Source organism: Nelumbo lutea, chromosome 1 (genome assembly GCF_056320005.1).
Source record: "Nelumbo lutea isolate HS-2025 chromosome 1, American lotus-T2T, whole genome shotgun sequence".
Taxonomy (NCBI): domain Eukaryota; kingdom Viridiplantae; phylum Streptophyta; class Magnoliopsida; order Proteales; family Nelumbonaceae; genus Nelumbo; species Nelumbo lutea.
In genome coordinates, this window is record NC_142684.1 from 148801669 (window position 1) to 148825660 (window position 23992).

General features: G+C 36.3%; 1 protein-coding gene across 13 annotated transcripts in view; it reads right to left on the reverse strand.

Moving 5' to 3' along the window:
• MSH5 (MUTS-homolog 5) overlaps positions 1–14875 on the reverse strand; it is a 42177-nt gene extending 27302 nt beyond the window's left edge. For 8 of the 13 annotated variants that reach the window (XR_016101338.1, XR_016101341.1, XM_088952088.1 and 5 more), the window contains exons 1-5: positions 14747–14869; positions 14249–14280; positions 12894–12988; positions 12527–12607; positions 12382–12451 (exon numbers count right to left, since the gene is read on the reverse strand). Coding sequence is in view for 10 of the 13 variants with exons in the window: in XM_088952088.1 (XP_088808214.1) it covers positions 12382–12451; positions 12527–12607; positions 12894–12988; positions 14249–14280; positions 14747–14782 (314 nt within the window). In the remaining 3 variants the exon portion in view is untranslated. Of the gene's footprint in view, positions 1–12381; positions 12452–12526; positions 12608–12893; positions 12989–14248; positions 14281–14746 lie in introns of those variants that run through there. The other 5 variants (XM_088952094.1, XM_088952151.1, XM_088952134.1 and 2 more) reach the window with 5 other exon arrangements.
• Between the last annotated feature and the right edge of the window lie 9117 nt (positions 14876–23992).

A 23992-nucleotide genomic window follows, 5' to 3' on the forward strand; every position in this document is an offset into this window, starting at 1 on the left:
TGTTTTTGGGTGTCGTTATTTTGTCCACAACCTATCACCTACTCGTGGTAAACTTGACCCTCAGGCTATTCCTTGTGTTTTTCTTGGTTACCCTTCATCTCAAAAGGGGTATCTTTGCTACGATCCCATTGCCCGCAAGTACTATGTTTCCATTGATGTCTCATTCTTTGAGAATCAACCGTTCTTCTCGGTTTCTCCTCAAGGGGAGAGTAGGGTTGAGGAGAAACAGGCAACGACTCAGATTCAACTACCTCCTTTACCCGATCCTCCTCCGTTCCGGGTTTTCCATCGTCGTCATAAGAGCCAACAGAGTTCAAGAGCCGTGGAGCCGGACATTATGCAACCAACATCATCGGATTCACCCGAGGCAGATCCGTCTCATCAACCAGGTACACTTGCTCTCATTGCTCCTTTAAATGTTGATTCACATGTCCCCGATGATATTAATATTCCTATTGCTAAGAGAAAGGGTGTTAGATCTTGTACCACTAATCATCCTATCTCTAACTTTGTGTCCTATGAGCATGTTTCATCTTCGTACCGTGCCTTCCTCTCCTCTGTGGATAGTGTTCCCATCCCTAAGACCGTGGCAGAAGCTTTGTCAAAACCTGAATGGACAGATGCAATGCAGGAAGAAATTGATGCCTTACAAAAATGGTACGTGGGAGTTGGTAGATCTTCCTGAGGGGAAGGAACCAGTGGGATGCAAGTGGGTGTTCACAGTGAAACACAAAGCTGATGGAACTGTTGAAAGGTACAAGGCTAGATTGGTAGCAAGAGGCTTCACACAGGTATATGGAGTGGACTATGCAAAGACTTTTGCTCTTGTAGCGAAGATGAACTCCATCTGGATTCTCCTTTTCTTGGCGTCAAATCTTGACTGGGATCTTCACCAATTGGACATCAAGAATGCCTTCTTGAATGGTGACTTGGAAGAGGAGGTGTACATGACCCAACCCCCAGGGTTCTGTGCCAAAGGCAGTGAACAAAAGGTGTGCAGGTTGAAAAAGTCCCTACATGGATTGAAACAATCACCTCGGGCTTGGTTTAGTAAGTTCCATGTAGCAGTCCAACAAATGGGATTCAAACAATGCTAGTCAGATCATACCTTGTTTGTAAAAAGAGGTGAAGGTAAAATTGCAGCTCTTATTGTGTATGTAGATGACATAGTGATCACAGGAGATTGGGAGGCTAAAATCCAGAGACTAAAAAAATTATTAGCCACTAAATTTGAGGTGAAGGATCTAGGCCCCTTATGATACTTTCTTGGAATTGAAGTTGCCCACTCTCACAAGGGCATCTTTATTTCCCAACGGAAGTATGTCCTAGATCTACTAGAAGATACAGGCAAGTTGGGGGTAAAACCATCTGATTCACCTATTGAACCTAATCACCATCTGGGAGACAGTCAGGGAGAGTTTTTGAAAGATGTGAAGATATTCCAGAGACTCGTGAGGAGACTTCTGCATTTGTCTATGACCAGGCCTGATATTGCCTATGCAGTGGGTGTCCTTAGTCAATTCATGCACAGCCCGACGACAACTCACTTTGAGGATGCAAAAAGGATCTTGAGATATCTCAAGAAGTTTCCTGGAAGTTTATACTGATGTAGATTGGGCAGGAGCAATCAATGGCCGAAAGTCTACCAGTGGTTATTGTGCCTTTGTAGGAGGAAATCTTATCACATGGAGAAGCAAAAAACAAAGTGTGGTGGCTAGATCCAGTGCTGAAGCAGAGTATAGAGCGATGGCTCATGGGGTTGCGGAAATCATGTGGATAAGAAATCTGGTAGGTGAATTGGGTTTCGCTGTAAGCAATCCTACATCACTCTACTGTGACAATAAAGCAGCCATCAATATTGCTACTAATCCAGTTTTGCATGATAGGACGAAACACATTGAAGTGGACAAGCATTTTATCGAGAGAAACTTGAAAGTGGAGAAGTGTGCACACCATATGCCAACTTGGAAGAGCAACTTGCAGATATCTTCACCAAAGGTCTTCATCATGTGCGGCACAAAAATTTGTGTGACAAGTTGGGCATGATTGACATCTATGCTCCAACTTGAGGGGGAGTGTTGGAATAATGTTAAAATAACTTAGTTGCAGTTGTTAGGGCCTGTTTGTCTAATTAAAGTGTTTTTTATTTCGTTTTTTTATTTATGTTATGTCTGTTATTGTATTCAGGGGCACAAGGGTCTTTTCCCTTGTTATTTTTGTCGCCCTATATATCGTAAAATAAACACTGGCGCCGCCAATACTATTACATTGCAAACCTTCTCTCTTCTCTCCTCTCTTCTCTTCTCTTCTCTTCTCTTCTCTTCTCTTCCACCTATCTCTGGCCGGCTACACTGTCAAGAGAAATATTCCTTAGCATTATCTTATTGGAAGATCTGTGTTTTGACATGGAACTACGTAAACACCATCCTCTAGAAGTCTTTCACAATCTTTGGAACTTCATCTCTGCTACGCATCAAGAATACCCATGTATATTGGGAGAAATCATCGATCAAAGTGATAAAAAACTTATACCCACCCTCAGAGATTATAGTGGTAGGCCCCCATACATCATAATACACAATATGAAAAGGAAAATTGGATCTTTTATTACTTGAATGAAAAGTTGTTCTACATTGCTTGCTCAGCTGACATGTTTGACACTGAAAATCTGACACTGAACATGACTTAAATAAAAACGGAAACAAAGACTTCACTATTTCAAAGGAAACAGACCTAACCGACTATGCCACAAAAAATTTTACTCTTATTCGACTGATTACATGACTCTGAGAACGACACCAAGAGACCAGCTTTGTTGTCGAGAATATAGAGACCATCCATTAGGCTTCCTCTACCAATCGTCTTCCCAGAAGTTAGATCCTGAAAAATACATGAACCAAGAAAAAAGGTTATACTACAGTTTAAAGAGTTTGTGATGCTACTGATTGAAAGCAAATTTTTAAGAAGTTGGGGGACATGCAACACACTATTTAGGTTAAGGCCATTAGGAAGGGATATTGATCCTTGGCTTGCAATGGAGGAGAATGATCCATCTGCAAGCCTCACTTTATCCCTTTCTGACAAAAGGCTATAAGTCTGCAACAAATTTGGCTTACCGGTCATGTGGTTAGAGACCCCTGAGTCAATGATCCAAAGGGAATCAATGGTAGTAGTGACATGGAATGCAAAAGCCGCATTACCTGATGTAGATGCAAATGAAGTAGGAGTACCAGTGACTGAACTATCCATCTGTCGCAAAGCCCTACCATATGTCTCTAAGTGATCTCTGAAGGAATTCATGATATCTTCCTTGGGGTCAAAATTAGTAAAGTGGTCCCGAGTAGTACCATCAACATAAGTATCTTGAATTGCCACATGTGCTGCATTATGTGTTGTATTCATCTTCTTCTGACCTTGCACTTTACCTTGTTCTTGGTTCTTCACTGCCTACTTGGGCTTCCCGTGAATTTCCCAACATGTGTCATGTGTATGTCGCGAGCGCCGACAGTGGGTACCAAACAACTTGTCTTTATCATCAGCCTTCTTGGAATCACTTTTCTTCCCCATATTGTTATTACTCATTGCAGCCAATGCTACCTGTTGCTTCCCCTCAGTTGTAACCATCACACTCCGCGTACTTTCTTCAAATTGAACAAGGGCATATACCTCTTGAACCGATGACAACTTTTGCTTCCTAAGATCTGAACTCTCAAGGGTTCATAGGCAAGGTTCAGTCCCAACAAGAAGAAAAACACACGCTGCTGAGAAGCAAACTTCCTGTAGGCCTTAGCATCATCGTCATGTTTCCACTCTATAGCCTGATAATGATACAATTCTTTCCATACGGACGTAAGGGCTTAATAATAGGCAAACAAACTACGATTTCCCTGTTTACAGGTTGAGGATTTAGCTTGCAACTGGTAAATCTTGGCATAATGCCTTTACTCAGAATAAGTGGTTTTGGCCTGTTCCCAAATCTCACTCACGATGTCTGCCCACATAAAGTTCTTCTTCACACGAGGTTCCATGGCTGCAAGGAGCCAAGACACCACCATACTCTTTTCTTGGTCCCACCTATTATGTTCAGTTGTCTCACACTTGGGTTCTTTCACTCTGCCATTTATGTAACCAGCTTTTCCCCTTGCTATTACATAAAGTTTCACACTTTTAGCCCACTCCAGGTAGTTTAGGCCATTTAAAGGGGTAGTTGGCATGGGAAATATCATGTTTTCACCCCCCATACTAGCTGTACTACGAGTTGGTGTAACTCCACATGATGCTGAATCATAGTTTGCCATTGGAAAAAAAAGGGTCATAAATATACCAGAGCAGATTCCACACAAACAGAATGCTAAACTCCCAAGAATTTTCACTTCCGAAAGGAGAAAGATACTGCTGAAATCAGTTCAGCAATAGTTCGGCCCTTAGAATAGCCCAGAAATTAGTCCAGCAACTAGTCTACTAACAGGCTACTGAATATAGTCTACTAACAGCAAGAGTTCGACCACAAGCAGTCATTAAAAAAAAGAAACTACTAACAATTCGACCACAGCACATGAGAAAAAAAAAAAAAAAGCATTCCCCTGTCCAGCGCCTGTACGAAGGTGTAAACCTCAAAACCAAGGCCTTCTCAGCCCTTCACAGCATAGACCACAGAGAAAAAAAGGGGACACATACCCCTGTCTAGCACCTCAAATAAGGTGCAAACCCAGAAAAATATTTTTCACTGCATTGAACTAAGAGAGGAGAGTCATTCCAGCATCGCCCTCCTTATGTTAGGGTTTTCTTGGTGTTACAACCAAGGAGGAACCCAAAAAACAACAGCCGCAGGAACTCTGAACAGTCTGATAGAATTCCTGGTCTTCCACGTCCAAGAGATCAAGAGAACAAAAAAAAAAAAAAAACTGAGACTCAGATGAGAAAAAACAATTTTCGAGCCCAGAATTATTGCTCTGATACCATGTGTTCCTTCCTGAGAGAGACAAGAGAGAGAAGAGAAGAAAGAGGAGAAGAGAAGAGAGAGTCGATTGAGAGTCAAAAACTCTAGGCTAGTCGTTCCCAGCTTCTTATTTATATTCACTTAATGTAATAAGAACTGAAGTTACAAGAATGCCCCTGGCAGTTCCAAATAACAAACAGCTAACAAGAAAAAAAGAAGCTAGCTGTCAGCACCTAGATAGACTAGGCTGACAACATACTAACAACATACTAACACAGAACCAATTAATAAGATTCACAACAGTATTCAATGAAATAAAAAGTCACAGGTCCACCTCAAAGTAAAGCTTGATGGATTAAATGATTGTTGTACAAAATTTCAATCATGAATCACCAATTGAAATACAAGATAACTCTTGGAAGTCTCTAAAAGCAGAGGCCTTTATGCAAGGCCAAGTGACCAAATAAATTTAAAATATATATGGATCCAAAATTTTAAGAAAACTTGGACAGGCCAATCTGCATTAGCATCCAAAGGAAACCAAATAGATATTGTAGATAGAAAATAAGTAGAAAAATAAAATCACAAGGAATTTAGTAATAATCCTTAAATTTACTGAAAGAGAAAACTAAGTTTTGCAAACTTGTTTACCTGCTCATTTAAAATTAATAATATATATTTTTTAATTGGATCATCTTTACTTGTGAAAATTATATTTCAAGATAGGGCATCCATGTAATTTAGCTTATTTAATTTTAAATTCAGTTCTAATATAAATAATTATGCAGGCTTATCCACCGAGACATTTAGGAAGTATTAGAAAAGCAAGCAACAAATGGACTCTGCTCATGAATAAATGACCCGTCAATTTCAAATACATGGTGGCATTGTTATAATAAATTAATTAACAAAGTCTTATCCCAACCATTCAGGGTTGGCTACATAAATCCCATCGTTTCCACTCTAACTTGGAAGTACATTTCTTCCAAGGCAAGTTACTAAATTTCTTCTCACTACCTCTGTCTATACCCTCTTCTACTTCTTAATTGGCAACAAATAATTTCTTCTCCCTCCTGGTGGAATCTGGTCTTTCTTGTACATGACACCATGACTAAACTATTTTAGTTGACTCTTCTTCGCCATGTTACCTATTGGAACAACCTCTGCATCCATTTCTAGCTAATATAAATTTCGTTGGTTGCAAGAGATTTTATGAAAAAGAACACTTCTATCACTCATTTATTTATATCATTGCCATATATAGTTTAAATATGCTGAAATACACATAAAAACATGCATATACTGACAGATCATACAATTATCTTGACAGTGTAGCGGGCCAAAGATAAGTGGAAGAGGAGAGAAGAGGAGAGAAAGAGAGAAGGTTTGCAATGTAACAGTACTGGCGGCGCAAGTGTTTATTTTACTATATATAGGGCGACAGAAATAACAAGGGAAAAGACCCTTGTGCCCCTGAGTACAAAAATAGACATAACAGAAATAAAAACGAAATAAAAAACACTTTAATTAGCCAAACAGGCCCTAACAACTGCAACTAAGTTATTTTAACATTATTCCAACACTCCCCCTCAAGTTGGAGCATAGATGTCAATCATGCCCAACCTATCACACAAATCTTTGTGCCGCACATGATGAAGACCTTTGGTGAAGATATCTGCAAGTTGCTCTTCCGAGCTGACATATGGTGAGCACACTTCTCCACTTTCAAGTTTCTCTCTGATAAAATGCTTGTCCACTTCAATGTGTTTCATCCTATCATGCAGAACTGGATTAGCAGCAATATTGATGGCAGCTTTATTGTCACAGTAGAGTGACGTAGGATTGCTTACTGCGAAACCCAGTTCACCTAACAGATTTCTTATCCACATGATTTCCGCAACCCCATGAGCCATCGCTTTATACTCTGCTTCAGCACTGGATCTAGCCACCACACTTTGTTTTTTGCTTCTCCATGTGACAAGGTTTCCTCCTACAAAGGCACAATAACCACTGGTAGACTTTCGGTCATTGACTGCTCCTGCCCAATCTGCATCAGTATATACTTCCACTTTTAAGTGACTGTGTTTCTGGAACAACAAACCAGCTCCAGGAAACTTCTTGAGATATCTCAAGATCCTCTCTGCAGCTTCAAAGTGAGTTGTCATCAGGCTGTGCATGAATTGACTAAGGACACCCATTGCATAGGCAATATCAGACCTGGTCATAGACAAATGCAGAAGTCTCCTCACGAGTCTCTAGAACATCTTCACATCTTTCAAAAACTCTCCCTGACTGTCTCCCAGATGGTGATTAGGTTCAATAGGTGAATCAGATGGTTTTACCCCCAACTTGCCTGTATCTTCTAGTAGATCTAGTACATACTTCCATTGGGAAATAAAGATGCCCTTGTGAGAGCGGGCAACTTCAATTCCAAGAAAGTATCGTAAGGGGCCTAGATCCTTCACCTCAAATTTAGTGGCTAATAATTTTTTTAGTCTCTGGATTTCAGCCTCCCAATCTCCTGTGATCACTATGTCATCCACATACACAATAAGAGCTGCAATTTTACCTTCACCTCTTTTTACAAACAGGGTATGATCTGACTGGCATTGTTTGAATCCCATCTGTTGGACTGCTACATGGAACTTACTAAACCAAGCCCGAGGTGATTGTTTCAACCCATATATGGACTTTTTCAACCTGCACACCTTTTGTTCATTGCCTTTGGCACAGAACCCTGGGGTTGGATCTTGTACACCTCCTCTTCCAAGTCACCATTCAAGAAGGCATTCTTGATGTCCAATTGGTGAAGATCCCAGTCAAGATTTGCTGCCAAGGAAAGGAGAATCCGGATGGAGTTCATCTTCGCTACTAGAGCAAAAGTCTCTACATAGTCCACTCCATATACCTGTGTGAAGCCTCTTGCTACCAATCTAGCCTTGTACCTTTCAACAGTTCCATCAGCTTTGTGTTTCACTGTGAACACCCACTTGCACCCCACTGGTTCCTTCCCCTCAGGAAGATCTACCAACTCCCACGTACCATTTTTGTGTAAGGCATCAATTTCTTCCTACATTGCATCTGTCCATTCAGGTTTTGACAAAGCTTCTGCCACGGTCTTAGGGATGGGAACACTATCCACAGAGGAGAGGAAGGCACGGTACGAAGATGAAACATGCTCATAGGACACAAAGTTAGAGATAGGATGATTAGTGGTACAAGATCTAACACCCTTTCTCTTAGCAATAGGAATATTAAGATCATTGGGGACAGGTGAATCAACATTTAAAGGAGCAATGGGAGCTACCAGGCTGATGAGACGGATCTGCCTCGGGTGAATCCGATGATGTTGGTTGCATAGTGTACGGCTCCACGGATCTTGAACTCTGCTGGCTCTTATGGCGACGATGAAAAACCCGGAACGGAGGAGGATCGGGTAAAAGAGGTAGTTGAATCTGAGTCGTCGCCTGTTTCTCCTCAACCCTACTCTCCCCTTGAGGAGAAACCAAGAAGAACGGTTGACTCTCAAAGAATGAGACATCAATGGAAACATAGTACTTGCGGGCAATGGGATCATAGCAACAATACCCCTTTTGAGATGAAGGGTAACCAAGAAAAACAAAAGGAATAGCCCGAGGGTCAAGTTTATCACGAGTAGGTGCCAGGTTGTGGACAAGACAACGACGCCCAAAAACACGCATCGGAATGGTGGACAGTGGGGCTGTAGGGAACAAGAGCTTATGTGGGGCCTTATACTCTAGTAACTGACTCACTGACAAGGCATGATTGACACTGTAACTGACTCACTGACAATGACTCAAACAACTTTGGGAACATAACTGATGCAGGGCTGTAGGGAACAAGGCATGATTGACACTGTAACCGACTCACTAACAAGGACTCAAACAACTTTGGGAACATAACTTTTAACGACTCAAAAGAAAGATGACCTAAATGACTATGCCATAAATAGGCCTGACTCTCACTCGACGAACTTGTGGACTCAGTCGCCACTAGACCAGCATTATTCTCCAACACGTAGAGACCATCCACCATGCTTCCTCTACCAATCGTCTTCCCCAAGGTCAAATCCTGAAACACACATGAAGACGGAAAAAAGGTGGTTGAGTAGTTCAAAGAGTGAGTAATACTACTAATGGACAACAAATTAATAGGTAATTTCGGAACATGCAGGACATTAGGAAGAGTAAGGCCAAGTGGGAGAGATATAGTGCCTCGGCCAGCTATGGTAGAAAAAGAACCATCAGCCAGTCTTACCTTATCTCTCCCAGAGAGAAGGTTATATGTCTGGAACAAAATTGACTTACCGGTCATGTGATTTGAGGCTCCGAAGTCAATAATCCAAGGTGAATCAGTAGTATGAGATGACACATGGAAGGCTGTGGCATTACCTGATGTAGACGCAAATGAGGTAGAAGGAGTAGGCCCAGAATCCACCTGGCGGAGAGTCCTACCATACAATTCCAAATGTTCACGGAAGGAGTTGATAATATCTTCCTTAGGGTCAGAACCCGGATGTCTCTCCTAAGTTACGGAAGGACTAGACATTGTCGATGCCATATTAGATAAGTTATACCTTTTTTGATTCTGCTGGCCTGGTTTCTTGCCCTGATCCAGTGCTGACTTCTTACCCAAATCCTGTGCCCATTTAGGTTTTCCATGGAGATCCCAGCATGTATCTTTAGTGTGTCGTGTCTTCTGGCAGTGAGTGCACCAAAGCTTGCTTTTATCTTCTGATATTTTCTGAGTGTCACCCCTTTTAAAGCCACCTACGACATTTGTATCTGAATTTCCCCGGACCGCTAGGGCAACTGACTCCGCTTCTACACCATTCATCACACTTATTCTGCTTTCTTCTGACTGCACCAAGGCATACACCTCCTGAACTGATGGCAAGTCTTTACTACCCAAGATCTATACCCTGATGGACTCATATGACGGATTCAGCCCTAGGAGGAAGGCAAACACACGTTGCTGCGATACAAGTGACTTATAGGCCTTTGCATCTTCATCACACTTCCAATTCACATTCTGATAGTGATCAAGTTCTTTCCATATTGATGTCAAATCAGAATAGTACATCGAGAGACTCCTCTCCCCCTGCTTGCAAGTAGAAGATTCAGCTTGTAGTTGATTATCTTGGCATACTGTCTCTGTTCTGAATAAGTGGACTTCGCTTGTTCCCATATCTCACAAGCAGTTTCAGCCCACATAAAAGGTCTTCCTTCCTTGTGGCAGCATTGAAACCAAGAGCCAAGATATCACCATACTGTTCTCTTGGTTCCACCTATCATGCTCAGCACTTCCATACTTCGGTTCCTTTACACTCCCATTGGTGTATCCTATTCGCCCCCTAGCAGTGATGTAGAGTTTTATCCCCCTAGACCACTCAAGGTAATTCAGACCATCAAAGGGAATGACAGCCATGAGAAAGCTCATATCCATTCCCCCACTCACTCCATTGTGGCTCCCTGAGAACTCTGAAGTAGCAGAATTCTCAGTCGACATGGTCAAGCAGTTACTCAGTCCCACACATCGAACTTAGGACCCCTCCTTACTCCACAAAGCAATGCTCCACTCAGTTCACACCCACACACTCGGGTTTACCAACCAGATTGAGCACAAACAGTACCAAATTCTGGACAAAACTGAGGTAATATTCGGCAGTTTCAGACCTGTATGGTTTTATCAGTCCTCACCTACCAGAATTCCAGAATGGCTAACAGCCACTAATCAGCAGGAGAGATCCTTCTTGCTTATAGTCAACTCAAACCATTGAGAAGACAGGTCAGCATTGACCTACAATTGTCTTAACACATGAACAGGATCACACGATCCAAGAAAACTAGGGTTACACAGGTTCGACAGCATTCAGCCGCCCCGGATTCATAGGGTTTTCACTCAGCCCATGACCAAGGAGAGTGAAGAAGAGAAAAATATAGGGAGAACTGTACCAGTCGTAGCTATTCTGTAGTCCAGAATCAGATTTCCTTTCTGCTAGTCTGTTCGATCTATTCTTTGGGTTGATCGATCTTCCCTTGACAGTAGGGTTGATCGATCTGCTCTCTTTTAATCAGCATTCCCGCTCTGATACCATCTTGACAGTGTAGCCGGCCAGAGATAGGTGGAAGAGGAGAGAAGAGAAGAGAAGAGAGGAGAATACAATAATAGACATAACAGAACTAAAAACGAAATAAAAAACAATTTAATTAGCCAAACAGGCCCTAACAACTACAACTAAGTTATTTTAACATTATTCCAACAAATTACAACATCCAAAATCTTGCAGAGGTTATTTTAGGCTATCAGGGCATGACTCCAATGTGAGTGTCAATATTATGTCGAGGAATTGCTGCATGAGTCCCAGGGTAGTTGCCTTATTTTTTTGGTTCACTTGGTTCAAGTTCAAGCTCGAAGGTTCATGATTTCACAACCCTAAGAAAACCAGGTTCACCAGTGGTAGGATTATATTTAGTTTTTTTTTTTCTCTTTGTTCTTCAATTTGCAGTCCATAGAATTATTTTTTATGGGTGTTTTACAAAATATAATTTTTTTTTGGTATTTATAGGTATGGTGCATGTGTATTCATTGTACAAGATTTGCACATAAGAACAGGAATTTATATATAATAGAAAACTTCTTTAAATCTGAGACAAATGAACAATGCAAAGTAAAGGGAAGATCTTTTAGTTCCCACTTTTAGTTTCTCTTTTCAGAATTAAATTTCTTCCATTATACTTCTTTACCCAAATTTTATGTTTTCTTCTATCATCCAAAATAATGCTAACTGAGTTGTGAATTGATAACATTTGCAATTTGGAAATGTTACATTCCACCCCTCCCAAGATCTCAGACAGCTGCAACCAAATTGTTTAATGGTCCTTAATGAAGCAAGCAATTTAGATAACTATAGTCCCACATATAAGCACGTTTTAGCATAAGATCCAATGTATCAACTGTCCAGCATTAAGCTATTAAGAGAAGCATTATTTATAGAAGGCAATGCAATATTAGAAAATGGTAGTTCAGAAACATTTTTGAATACGTGAAATTATTAACTATCAAAAACAAGTTTGGATTTCATAAGTTAAACGATACAACACTGCAAAGAAGATGCATGAACTCTTTTATAAAGCCTCTGCAAACAAAACCAAGACCAAGTATTACTATTATAGTAATAACAAGAAGGTTATTTGGGTGAAGCAACTTCTTTCTAACCCACTCTATGGATGTTCTCCTGTTATTGCTGCCTGAGATATAATATGTAAGTTCAACTGAAGTCTATTTCTATGAAGGATGTCCACATAAAATCCTATCAAGAGAGCTCCAGGTGATTGTAATGTCATAAATGTATCAAGTATAGAGCTTGACAAAGAAGAATATAAAAAGCATCATCTGAGCACGGTACCCATGTTTTGTACCTGTGCCATGCTTGTTCATAGCTGAATATGGAGCTTTTCATGAGCTTCACCACAGGAGCTTGAATTCCTTCTATGTCATTTCTCAAAGTCAGCAACAGCCACAAGTTGAATTTGGTCATATTCAATCAAGTTTTTAGTAATATACCACTTCTTTGTAAAGCAGCAAGGAAGGATTCTTCAGCTTTAGTGCTAGTATAAATGATCGAGGGTTTGGCTTGATATTTTACTGAACAATATAAAATAAACTAATGAACACGAAAGACACATATGGTTCTAGAAAGAATCCACTGACGTGAAAAAAATCAAATCTAACTGAAGGCTTTCCTTGAGTTAAAAATCAAGACTTCCTAATTATCAAGAATAGATGTTACAGGATAATTGAATTTTAGGGGTTGGTTGATCAGAAAGAGAAAGAGGGAGGGAGGCAGGAGAGGGAACCATGACATAAAATAGATGATTTAAGGGGTTGGATCCACTTGGATAATCTAGCAACCAAGAAACGAAGTACCTACCAATGTCAATTAAGGGAAAATCTGCACTGCCATCCTCCCACAGTTCCAGGACATACAGTTGTTGGATACTAGAATCATAGTAAGAAACTCCAATTCTGGCAGTAAGAAGTTGCAAATTCATTAGTGCCAAAAAAAGCACCTGCTGGAATTCAACCAATATAGTTACCAACATCTGAGCCAAATTCATCTTAACCTTTCATCACTATATTGCTAAGGCCAGCAATTTGGTTCATATTGGTTAGAATTTTTTTCTTTTTGAACTAGGTTTTCAGTAATGAATTTGGATCAATCATTGCCGATAGTGAAGGCATCTCATTTTATCTTTTTGTCATATATACAATACAAAACCTGTAGGTAGCCTTAAATCCTTATATGTTATTCACTGCCCCAAATCTTTATCTACTGATTATGTTTGTTTCCAATTTTCTATTCCTACTCCATTGTCAAGACAAACCTTTTGTGCTATGGTTACTATTGTGATTATATATTCTTTTCTTAGTTCTGAGCCTGATTAATTTATTTTCTTTTTACTTAGCTTTGAAAGAAAGGAGTAAGAAATCTACTTACAATTGAGAATAAATATCATTTCACTAGGATAATGACTTTCTTCATCTCACACTCCTTGGTAGTACCATTCTCTGTTCTAAGTGATTGGTGGAAAGACGCCTTCATAATCACAATTCATGTAACTCCTCAAAAACAACCATATATGAAAGAATCAGAAATAGGTTCGGCAGCCATATTGATCAAACCAAACCAGGTTTCTGGCTGCAGATTTTATTAAAACGATTCTGATATCCTCCATACGCTAAGGTGCCATCCCATGAATACACACCAAATACTAGATCATTTGGAGTCATTATATCATTCAGATTCCTTGCACAGTTGGAAAGAATATGAGCTATGGACCACAGGAAAAGCATTGCTAAATCAAGTCATATCAACCCCAAGGTCTGGATTAGATGCCGTGTAAGGGAGATTTCTCCAAACCACTTTACAGCAATTCATTTCTCAAACAAACTTCAAGTTTCCAAGAATGAGTTCAATTTTTACATAGGCCTCCATCTATACATAGGAAATCAATATGAAGAATCATTCGAGTTCTACAATATTAAGAATCCATTTTCAAGTATGCTTCTTTTAGGTTAATGATATTGGATCTTAGTGAAAATCTTAATATATCAGAGACAACTTACAAGGCTTATTCACAAAAGAAGAAAAGCTTGTTTTCCCGTTATCAGAACCCCCATTACAATTAAGCGGAGGAGAAAACAAAAGAAGACTTATGTAGAGTTCTGATTTCCCTATAACACCTCTGCATCGTGATTAGTTGTGATAAATTAATAGTTACTAACCGTTGGCCTTGCATGATGCATGCCATGTAAACCTGCAATGTAAATCAACGAACAAATAAATGAATTAACCAATAGAATGAGCAAAAGCCTATTTATACATAGATACATAAATGCATTTAGATCATGTATGAATATGAATATGTTCTTCTTTATCTTTGAACGCATGTATAATTTATCCTGTTTAATCGGAATTAGAGAAGATACAAACCAGATAGACATAGTTTCTGCATTGTGATCCTTAATTTCAATCACATTGGACTTCTTTCAGAGAAGCAAGGAATAGAATATTAAAAAAAAAAAAAAAAGCACTAGTAAGAAAAACGACCAAACTTGCAGTAAGCACTTAGAATTAAGAATATGTTCGTCTTTATCGGAGAAGGTGATCGAATTTCGGATGAGCTTTCCACTATTCGGAACGAAATAACTTTGTATCGTAAGTATAATCAGATAAGGAAGCCAAGTCCTATACAGAGATCAGAACTAAGGTAAGAAACTCACCTCCGGCTCGACTTCTGTTTCGTCCACTTCCTCCATAATGTTTGATTCGCGCGCGAAGGCTACAGCTGAGAGCTGACCAAGTGACCAGCTTTCAAGGCGACGGGAGTGTGTATAGAGCGCACCCTGTACTATGTGTAATTGTGCACGTCAAAACAATTTTGATGATCATGTTTCTCAATTATTTATATTTTTAAATCTGTAAAAATTATTTTTTTATTTGTTTAATATGATGAATATAGAAATATACTTAAATGTTTTCTATAAATTTCTTTTTGTATTTTTTATACTTATTGGAAATTAATATGATAATACTCTAAATATAAAATTTAATGACAGGGAATTAAATGGGAAAATATAATAGTTTAAATTATATTTTATGCCCCACAATTAGAAAGGGATAAAATAGGGATCAATCAATGTTAATGGGAATTAATACCTTAAGGCAAAATTAGAAAAATTAAAGGAGGGGAAAAGTGATTGTTCAAATTGCACTTATGCCCTTATAATTAGAGAAGAGGCAAAGGGAAATTTCCAAATTAATACTTGTACTTTGGGTCTAGTGCCATGTTGGTTGCCAAACTTTAAAATGCACAATTTAGTATCCAAACTTTTCAAAATGTGCCAATCTAGTATTTACCATTAATCAGTCAACCATTAAGTGACATTTGAAAAGACACAAATGCCCTTCAAGTATCATTTAATTTTCTTTATCAATCATCTAAAAGTTGACAAAAAATGAACGATGTGACTCCAACTTTTTTGAATAAAAGAAAAAAAGATTTGGGACACTTCACTTTTTGCCAACATTGGATGATTAATAAAGAAAATTAGATGATACTCGAAAGTTATTTGTGTCTTTTCAAATGCCAGTTGATTAACGGATAATTAAGTATTGGATTGACATATTTTGAAAGTTTAAGAATTAAATTATTGCATTTTAAAGTCCAGGGACCAAAATTGCACTAGGCCCAAAAGTACAAAGTATTAATTCAGAATTTTTCCAACAAAATGGGGTATTTTAATTAGATAGAAGTTACACACTTTTATTATTAGTATGTTTTCGCTAGTGCCGTCACTTAGGCCTAGTCAATGCAAGGCCCAACTGACACAACTGAAGTATAATTGGGTAGGGTGTCTTGGGCCTAAGAAATTTTACAAAAGATCTTTAGGGTGTGTTTGATTGTAATGCAAATTTATTTGCACTGATGCAAAACTATAGAAGTTCAAATGACTTCAATGTAAATTATGATTTATTTTTATTTAAATTTTATCTTATTTTGTTTTGATTGCAGTATAAATGAAATAACCTTAGACTTGAAGAAGAATAAAATAAAACTCAAAACAAAATTAAATCAGAATTTGCATTATTTTCATTTGTATTCCCAAGCATTTGTATTGGTGTAAATAAAATTGCACTGTAACCAAACACGGCCTTAGGCTCAGTTTGGAAAGAGTACAGATACAAATATGTAGAGTGCAAAACCTTGTATATTTTATTATTTTGTATGTATTTACATTTTACATATTTGTATTTGTACTCCTTAGAAACTAAATCTAAGAAATGTGATGTCATGTATGGTTTGAAAAAATATTTTAAAATATTAAATGTTACTAAGGGTGTCAATGGACCGGTTTTGGATTGGACCCCTTCAGTCCAAAATCAATTTGGATGGATTGGACGAACCAACAAGACATATTGGATTGGACCTGGCCCATCCGTAACAAATTTATATTGGATTGAGTTGGATTAAGCCAATATCTGGTCCACTGATATAAGATAAGAATATATGTGTCAATGGACCAAGTTTGGGTTGAAACCAATCTAAATCAAAATGAATTTGAACAGATTGGACAGTGCAGACATTGAATTGGACCGATCCAAAGTGATCCAAAACATTCATTGGATTGGATTAGACCTGATCCATTTATAATGGACTCACATTGGACTGGATCGGATTAAATCAAATCCAGTCCAATTGACACCCCTAAATGTGACAGCCAAGTACTTTGAACTTCTAAAAATCAACACCCAAATCCAGTAGTTAGCATTCCATCACCAATATGCAGTATGTGATGTCATGTGTAACTTGAAAATGTTTTAAAAACTCAAAACTACCTTTGACATATTTTATAAGGCCATTTTACAATGGGCTGTTACTAGTTCTACCAAACTGGCCTTGCATCAGAATCCAACCATTCTCACGTCAGTTAGTAGTGTTAAGAAAAAAGTGTTGATTTTCAAAAGGTTAGGGTACTTGGTTGTCACACTTGAAAATTAAAGCCCTTAAGTATCACTACCCCCAAAGTATAATACCTATTTGTAATCTCCTTTAAAAATTTTATAAACACCTAATGGGGTGTTTGATATAGTAGTGTTGGGTTGCCATTGATTTTTGGGTTGATCAATAGAAATTTGTGAGAAATGAAATGGGATTAGCTGAACTAGTGGCCGTTCAAATGGAACCAATAATTACACCCCATGCCAATGATAAAACACATGGAGCCAACAATGAGAAGATAAATGGTTATGGGTCCCATGTATGATGCTTCAACTAAAAGAATGTATGTGTGTGACAAACATCAAATTTGATGTTTTAAGTAGAAATACCAATTTGTATTGATCTAAGAAAAATCTCACAAAATTTATATTGATCAACCCAAAATGCAACGACAACACATTGCCATTTTACTAAACACTTCCTAAGGGGGTGTTAGATAACATGGTTAGTTTTGTTTTTGAAAACAAAAATAACTACCACAGTATCACATCAGTCAAAACAAACCACCCATGTTTCCAAACACCCCTTAAGGCTATGTTTGGTTTAAATAAAAAGGTAGGAAAATCTATACAAAGTTTATAAAGATTTTCCTACCTTTCCCTTTCTTTTCCCTATTTTTTACTTCAAACCAAACACAATCATGTCTATATCTTATTATCTAATAAATTTTGAGTAACGCAACTTGGTTATAATAAGTATTGTCTAATTTATACTATCTAATAATTTTTTTAGCAGGACTTTTTGTATATTATTAGAATTAGAATGTGTTTGCTTAAAAATGATATGAGAACGTATTCCTGTTAACCTGGTTCAAGGATAAATCATGGTCAGGTGGCACATCTGTTTGGCAAATCATGCAGTGGGTAGTTATATTGAACCTACCAACACAAGTTTGTAAACCAGGCTAAATCACTATTCCTTCTTTTTTGAGGACAATGTAACCCTTCAGGCATGTAGTTCTTATTTTTCTAAATGAACCTGCGAAATGGATTATTTTGTCATTTCCTTTTTTGGATATTTTTCTAAATGAATTTGCAAAATGGACCATTTTGTCATTTCCTTTTTTTGCGGGGGCGGGGTGGATTGAGATTCTGGATTAACTGTATCATCAATTAATGCAAGTGGTGTTTGGCATGTCTTTTCAAAATGCCAAATGGGGCTTCATTTGAAGCTTCTCAATTTCAATAATGATAATAGCATTTGTAATATACTTACCAAAACAGTCTTAATCTTTAATGACAAGCCCCCAAAAGTTCAATGTATGTTCTCGTCTACTAGGTTTTTGAAATATTTACCTAGAGAGACCTAGCTAGTGGATTGGATTTGTTTTGACATGAATGATTAAAGTTGCAAATGGATTGGATTAAATTTGGATGGGATGATACTCAGGCATGGATTCAGATTCAATATATGATTCGACTTGACATCTAATGAACTTGTTCATCTATAAGTACATCAATGCATACATCTATATTTATATCTATGCTACTATTAAAATCATGAATGAGAGTGTGGAACTTTTCTTTTTGACTAAAGTATTCTATTATTGAATTTAATTCCTCTCTAATCATGAGGGCCAACAATGTTTTTTGAACTACTATTTTCACCTCATTTAATTCTTTCTCATTAAGCATTATATTTGAGATATTAATTCTTACTATATCTTATAAATCACATATTTAAGATATTTTTTCACTAATAAATTCCACTAATTGGATATATATCCGATACTTTTTAACGATATAAAACTTAAATATATATATATATATATATATATATATATATATATATATATATATATGATAGATAGATAGATAGATAGATAGATAGATAGATAGATATAGATATATATATTCAATTTGGCTCAATGCGAATGGTCCAAGTGGTGGGTAAGCAATTCAATTGTCCAGGTAAAATGGGTCAATTAATGATGTCATAGTTAAATAATGAAGCTTTTAAAATAGAAATAATTACATAAAAAATGTATACATCTCTATTTTATATTGATCATATTAAAGAAAAAATATGTTTGATAAAAATTAAGATTTTGGGTCAAATGCATTAATTAAAGAATAAAAGTAAAAAAAGATAAAACACAAAAGAATGAAAAGATACATAAGTTATAAAAAAAATTGGCACATCTTTAATATTATATAATCATCATATTAAACAAAAAATAAGCGTGATAAATAAGAATTATTTTATATGCATAGAAATATAAAAAATTATAAAAAATACCCATATTTTTTATTTATCTAAAATACCCATATTTTTTATTTATCTAAAATACCCATATTTTTTATTTTATCTCTCTCTCATTGTGAGGGAAAAATGTAAATTAAACTTCTACTTTTCATCTCATTCAATTTCCTTTCATTAAGCCTTATATTTGATGTATTAACTCTATTTCTCTTTCATTAAATCCTATATTTAAGGTATTTTTTCTCACCAGTAAATTCTATTGACTAGATCTATATCCAATACTTTTAACAATATAAAATCTATGCTTTCTAAAATTGACCCAAAATTGAGATTGTTCTCATATCCATGTGGTAAATAAGCACATTCAACCATCTATGTCAAATGGGTCAACCTATGATGTCATAAATAAATAAATAATAACAATTAAAAAAAGATAAAAAATGCAAAAATTATGAAAATTACATAATTCTTGTAGAAAACATTTATGCATGTCTCTAAGAAATATAAAAAAGTGTAGAAAATTTTGGACACATATTATTACTATCATCACCATCATTTAAAATTGCCACATACAAAGTACATCACATTTGCTAGTATGTAGAAACATGGAATAAATACAAAATAAAATTTCAAAAGTGTAAGGGCTATAATAAAATGAATATATAATAAGAAAGTAAAATATCTATATATAAATTGACTAATGAAAGAAATAAGTTGGGTCTCAAAATGTATGAAGAAATTGTAAAACTTTTGTTTGATATGCATGTATGCATGAACAAACTATAATATATGTAAAAGGTATGTATATCATGTCTCTTCTTCTTTTAGCAAGAACAAATTAACTATAATGTATGTAAAAACTTGGATTCAATGCATAAATTGCTTTATGAATTCAGATATTGCAACCCTAAAAGGCTAGAGCACAAAGATTAATTGAATATGCAACGCACTTAACAACAACAATCAAGATTCAAGAAAGAAAGTTTTCTCCTTTTCAAAGTCTCACTTTTCATGTTCTCGTTCAAATAAGGGACCAAAGGCAGCTTTTGTTTTCAAAGACAAAACCATACACATTGTGGAGCACTCCCTTAGGGGCTTTTGCTCTCACAGTTGCTTTTTGTTTTGAAAAACAGAACCACATAAATTGGCAAACATCCCTTTTGTTGATTTGTCCATAATAAGAGCTGGCATCACATAATCATGGAATCTGACTCAAAAACGGCAATCCCTTTCAGAGGTGTCTTGAATTTAGGGCACATTCCGATCATCCCAAACAGTTCACAACTGACTTCGCTTTTGGCCATGCCCATGTTGGGCCATGGCATTGTGCCTACCAGACGTCCAATCTTAGGGCCTTTGGTTTTAGAACCAATTTAAATAATTCACAGGAAGGAAAGGTTAGTCAATGATAAAGTTCATCATTTTTCCCATTGTACCTATTGAACTTATCATTGGAAAGTGCATTTTCTGTTGGATAAATTTTTTAATCACTTCCTTAGGCAAGTATTACCCTTCTCACAAATGGATAAATCACTTTCCGAGAAAATTGGTTAAATTGTTATAGGGTTAAAATGCCCCTGTCAACCAACTAAAGCAAGGACTCTTTTGATAAATTGTCTCACTTACCCGATTAGCATTTTCTGACAAAAAACATGGACAAATGTATTTACTTGGAAAAGTGTTACCCGAGTAAATATGTTCCCAGCAAAATAACGGGACCTTGGTATGATGCAACTTAGGTACCCAAATAGAAGAGTTTGTCAAAAGCTTAACCAAACCTGCTTAAATTGCAACAAATTTAATAAATTTAAATAGCATTGAACTTGATACATCTAAAATTTAGAAAATACTCAACCCAAGCTAGCCCACTCAAGTTGCACACCTCTATTAATTAAGAGCACAAGGTGGATTCCAATTTCAATAATCTATATAACATTGAGTTGAGAGATACTTAAATTTCAAATAAAAAAGGGTAAAAGACTTAGATACCCTGAGTTTCTCAAAAAGAGTTAAAGATACCTTGTGACTCTTTTATCCTTTATTTGCTTTTAAAAAGAACCAAAGAGATGATAAATTCCAATAACTTCATAGACCCAATTTAAGGTTCCAGATATACCAACAATATGATGCTCTATAACTTCATGATGGCTTTAAATATTGTTGAAAAAATTGCAGAATTTCTGAATATAGCAGTGAAACAATAAACTATTACTTTGACTGGATCCATAGTTTTCTCTTTCTTTTCTTTCTCAATTGAAAATTTTCCTGCCATGTTAATTTTTTGGTAATTAATGTCGTGTTCTTTCACTTTTGATGATTTTGAATTCTTTATTTTCACAAAATTTAGAGCTTTCTATAGTCGAAGTGATGGAAAAGATCAAAAGAAAAAGGAAACAATTGATAAAGAGGGGAAACAAGAAAACAAAATAGGATGATTTAATCTAATGAATTTATTAGCCAAGAAAGAAGAAAGGTTTCATGACTCTCATATGTTAAAAGAGCAAAATAGGGTTTTAAAAATTTTAAATAAATTTACATTTGAAGTTCCATTGATTAGGATATGTTTAAATCCAATAGGGCCGGTCCATAAGTACCTTTAAATCCTTTTGAGAAACTCAAAAAAATAAAAACTTAGGGTATTCTTTTAAGTCTTTTACCAAAAAAATAAATAAAACCTCAACCCAAGCCCACCTTCATATATATATACTAAAGGAAAGCTTTTAGGCTACAGTCCTCACAATTCAGACATGTGGCTTTTTCAAATTTAGATACATAGTATTTTTTGAGAAGTTGTTGTTAAACCCCACAACTTCTCACTTTCTAGAAAGCTAGATGGCCTTCACACTTTCTAGAAAGCTAGACATGTGGCATTTTCTAAGTTGCTGCTAAACCCCACAATCCAGTGACATTTTCTGAGTTGCTACTAATAGAGGTATTCACGGGTCGGGCTGGGTCGGTTTATTGCGATTTTCCCAACCGGCCCGACTTGATTGGGTTACCTAAGGTGGGAACCGAAACCGACCCACTGATAGGCCAAACCGACCTGGTTGGTTTGAGTTGGGTTGGGTCGGTTTCAGTTTTGCTCCTGTACAAAGCCGAATAAAATCTGAATTAGTTGATAATTTGATATTCAAGAGTCCAAGATAAATCTAAATTTAATTCAGGTAAAGAATACAAGTATCATCACTGAAAACTGAAGTTTTTTTATTTTTTAAGATATTTTCTAGAAATATATTTAAAATTGAAATATGTATTTAAAAATATATATATAAACAAAAATATACATACAAATAAAATATATTGGAAATTTGGAATATATATTTTCTGGAAATATATCTCATATATTTCAGATTTTCAGAATATATATTTTTTAGATATAAATTTTTTCAGATATTTTGGTTTCTATGTAAAACTGAAATATCTTTATTTAATAGTTTTAAATATAAAATATATTCAAATTAAAACCAAAATATATACTTAAAATTTTAAATAGATTAGGTTTTTCATACAAAACTGAAGTTTTTTTGTGCAAATATATCATCATTAACTGGATTTTTTCAAAGCTTAAACTTAAACAAAACACAAATAAAATATATCAACTTGTAACATGCATTAAATTAAAAAATAAATAAATAAATACTAACCTTTGAATGACTGAAGTTGAGACTTTGAGAATGAGACTTGAGCAGTTGAGCTTGAGGGAATGAGGGGGGCGGACCAACCAAGTTAGAGAATAGAAGATTTTAAGAGAAGACAAAAGTGGTCAATAAAATAAAAATTAGAAACCTTCTAACTTCTAATCTAGGTAAAAAACTAAAAAAAAGACACCTAATTGAATTCTAATTGTAATTGCCTAATGGGCCTTCTAAAGTTCTAGTTCTAGTAGAAGTCTAGAAGTAGAAGACTAGTAGGAATTAGGAAACTACTCAAACTAGGAAGTAGGAACTACCAAACTAGTACGATACTAGTTCAGTTTGGGTCGGGTTGATTTCAGTTTTCATGCAAGAAAACCGAAACCAACCCGACATATCGGTTTATGTATGAGCCCAACCCAAAACCAACCGATATGGATGAAAACCCGGCCGACTCGGGTTGGGTCGGTCCGGGTTGGTCGGTTTGGTCAGATTGGGCATTCTTATGAACAGCCCTAGCTACTAAACCCCACAACCCACTACTAACATTTTCAATCCATTCCTAAAAAATGCAGAAAATACAAAAGTGGTTATCCACAACCACTTCTGCCTACATTCTATCAACCTAAGTTAATCATTAACCCTCTACTCATCATAACAAAAGAAAACTATCCATATTCTAATAATTATTAAAAAGCTATTTTTGAAATAAATATTTCTTGAAATTTTTATAATTATTTAAAATATTAATGAATATAAATTTAACATTATTGATTCCATAATGTAAATTTAATATTATTGATTCCCCTTACTTAGTATGGGGTCATTCACTAGTATTCTTAGATAGGGGAGACATGAGATATAATCATGACCTTCTTCAGTGTGAGGAGGTTTCTGACGTGTTTACCATTTACCTTCATCTCATTATTTGTGTTTGTATAGATCATGACGTTCATATGGTGAAATTTCCAATAGTTGCATGAAGAGGTTATTTTCTTTTCCTTGCGAATTCCAAATGGTGTCAATGTTATCTTGTTTTGTGAGGAAAGTATTATCTCCCCTTCTACAAGTTCATATGGTTTTATATGCCTAACCAAGGTTCAAAATATCGATACATCCAATACGCTGGTAGG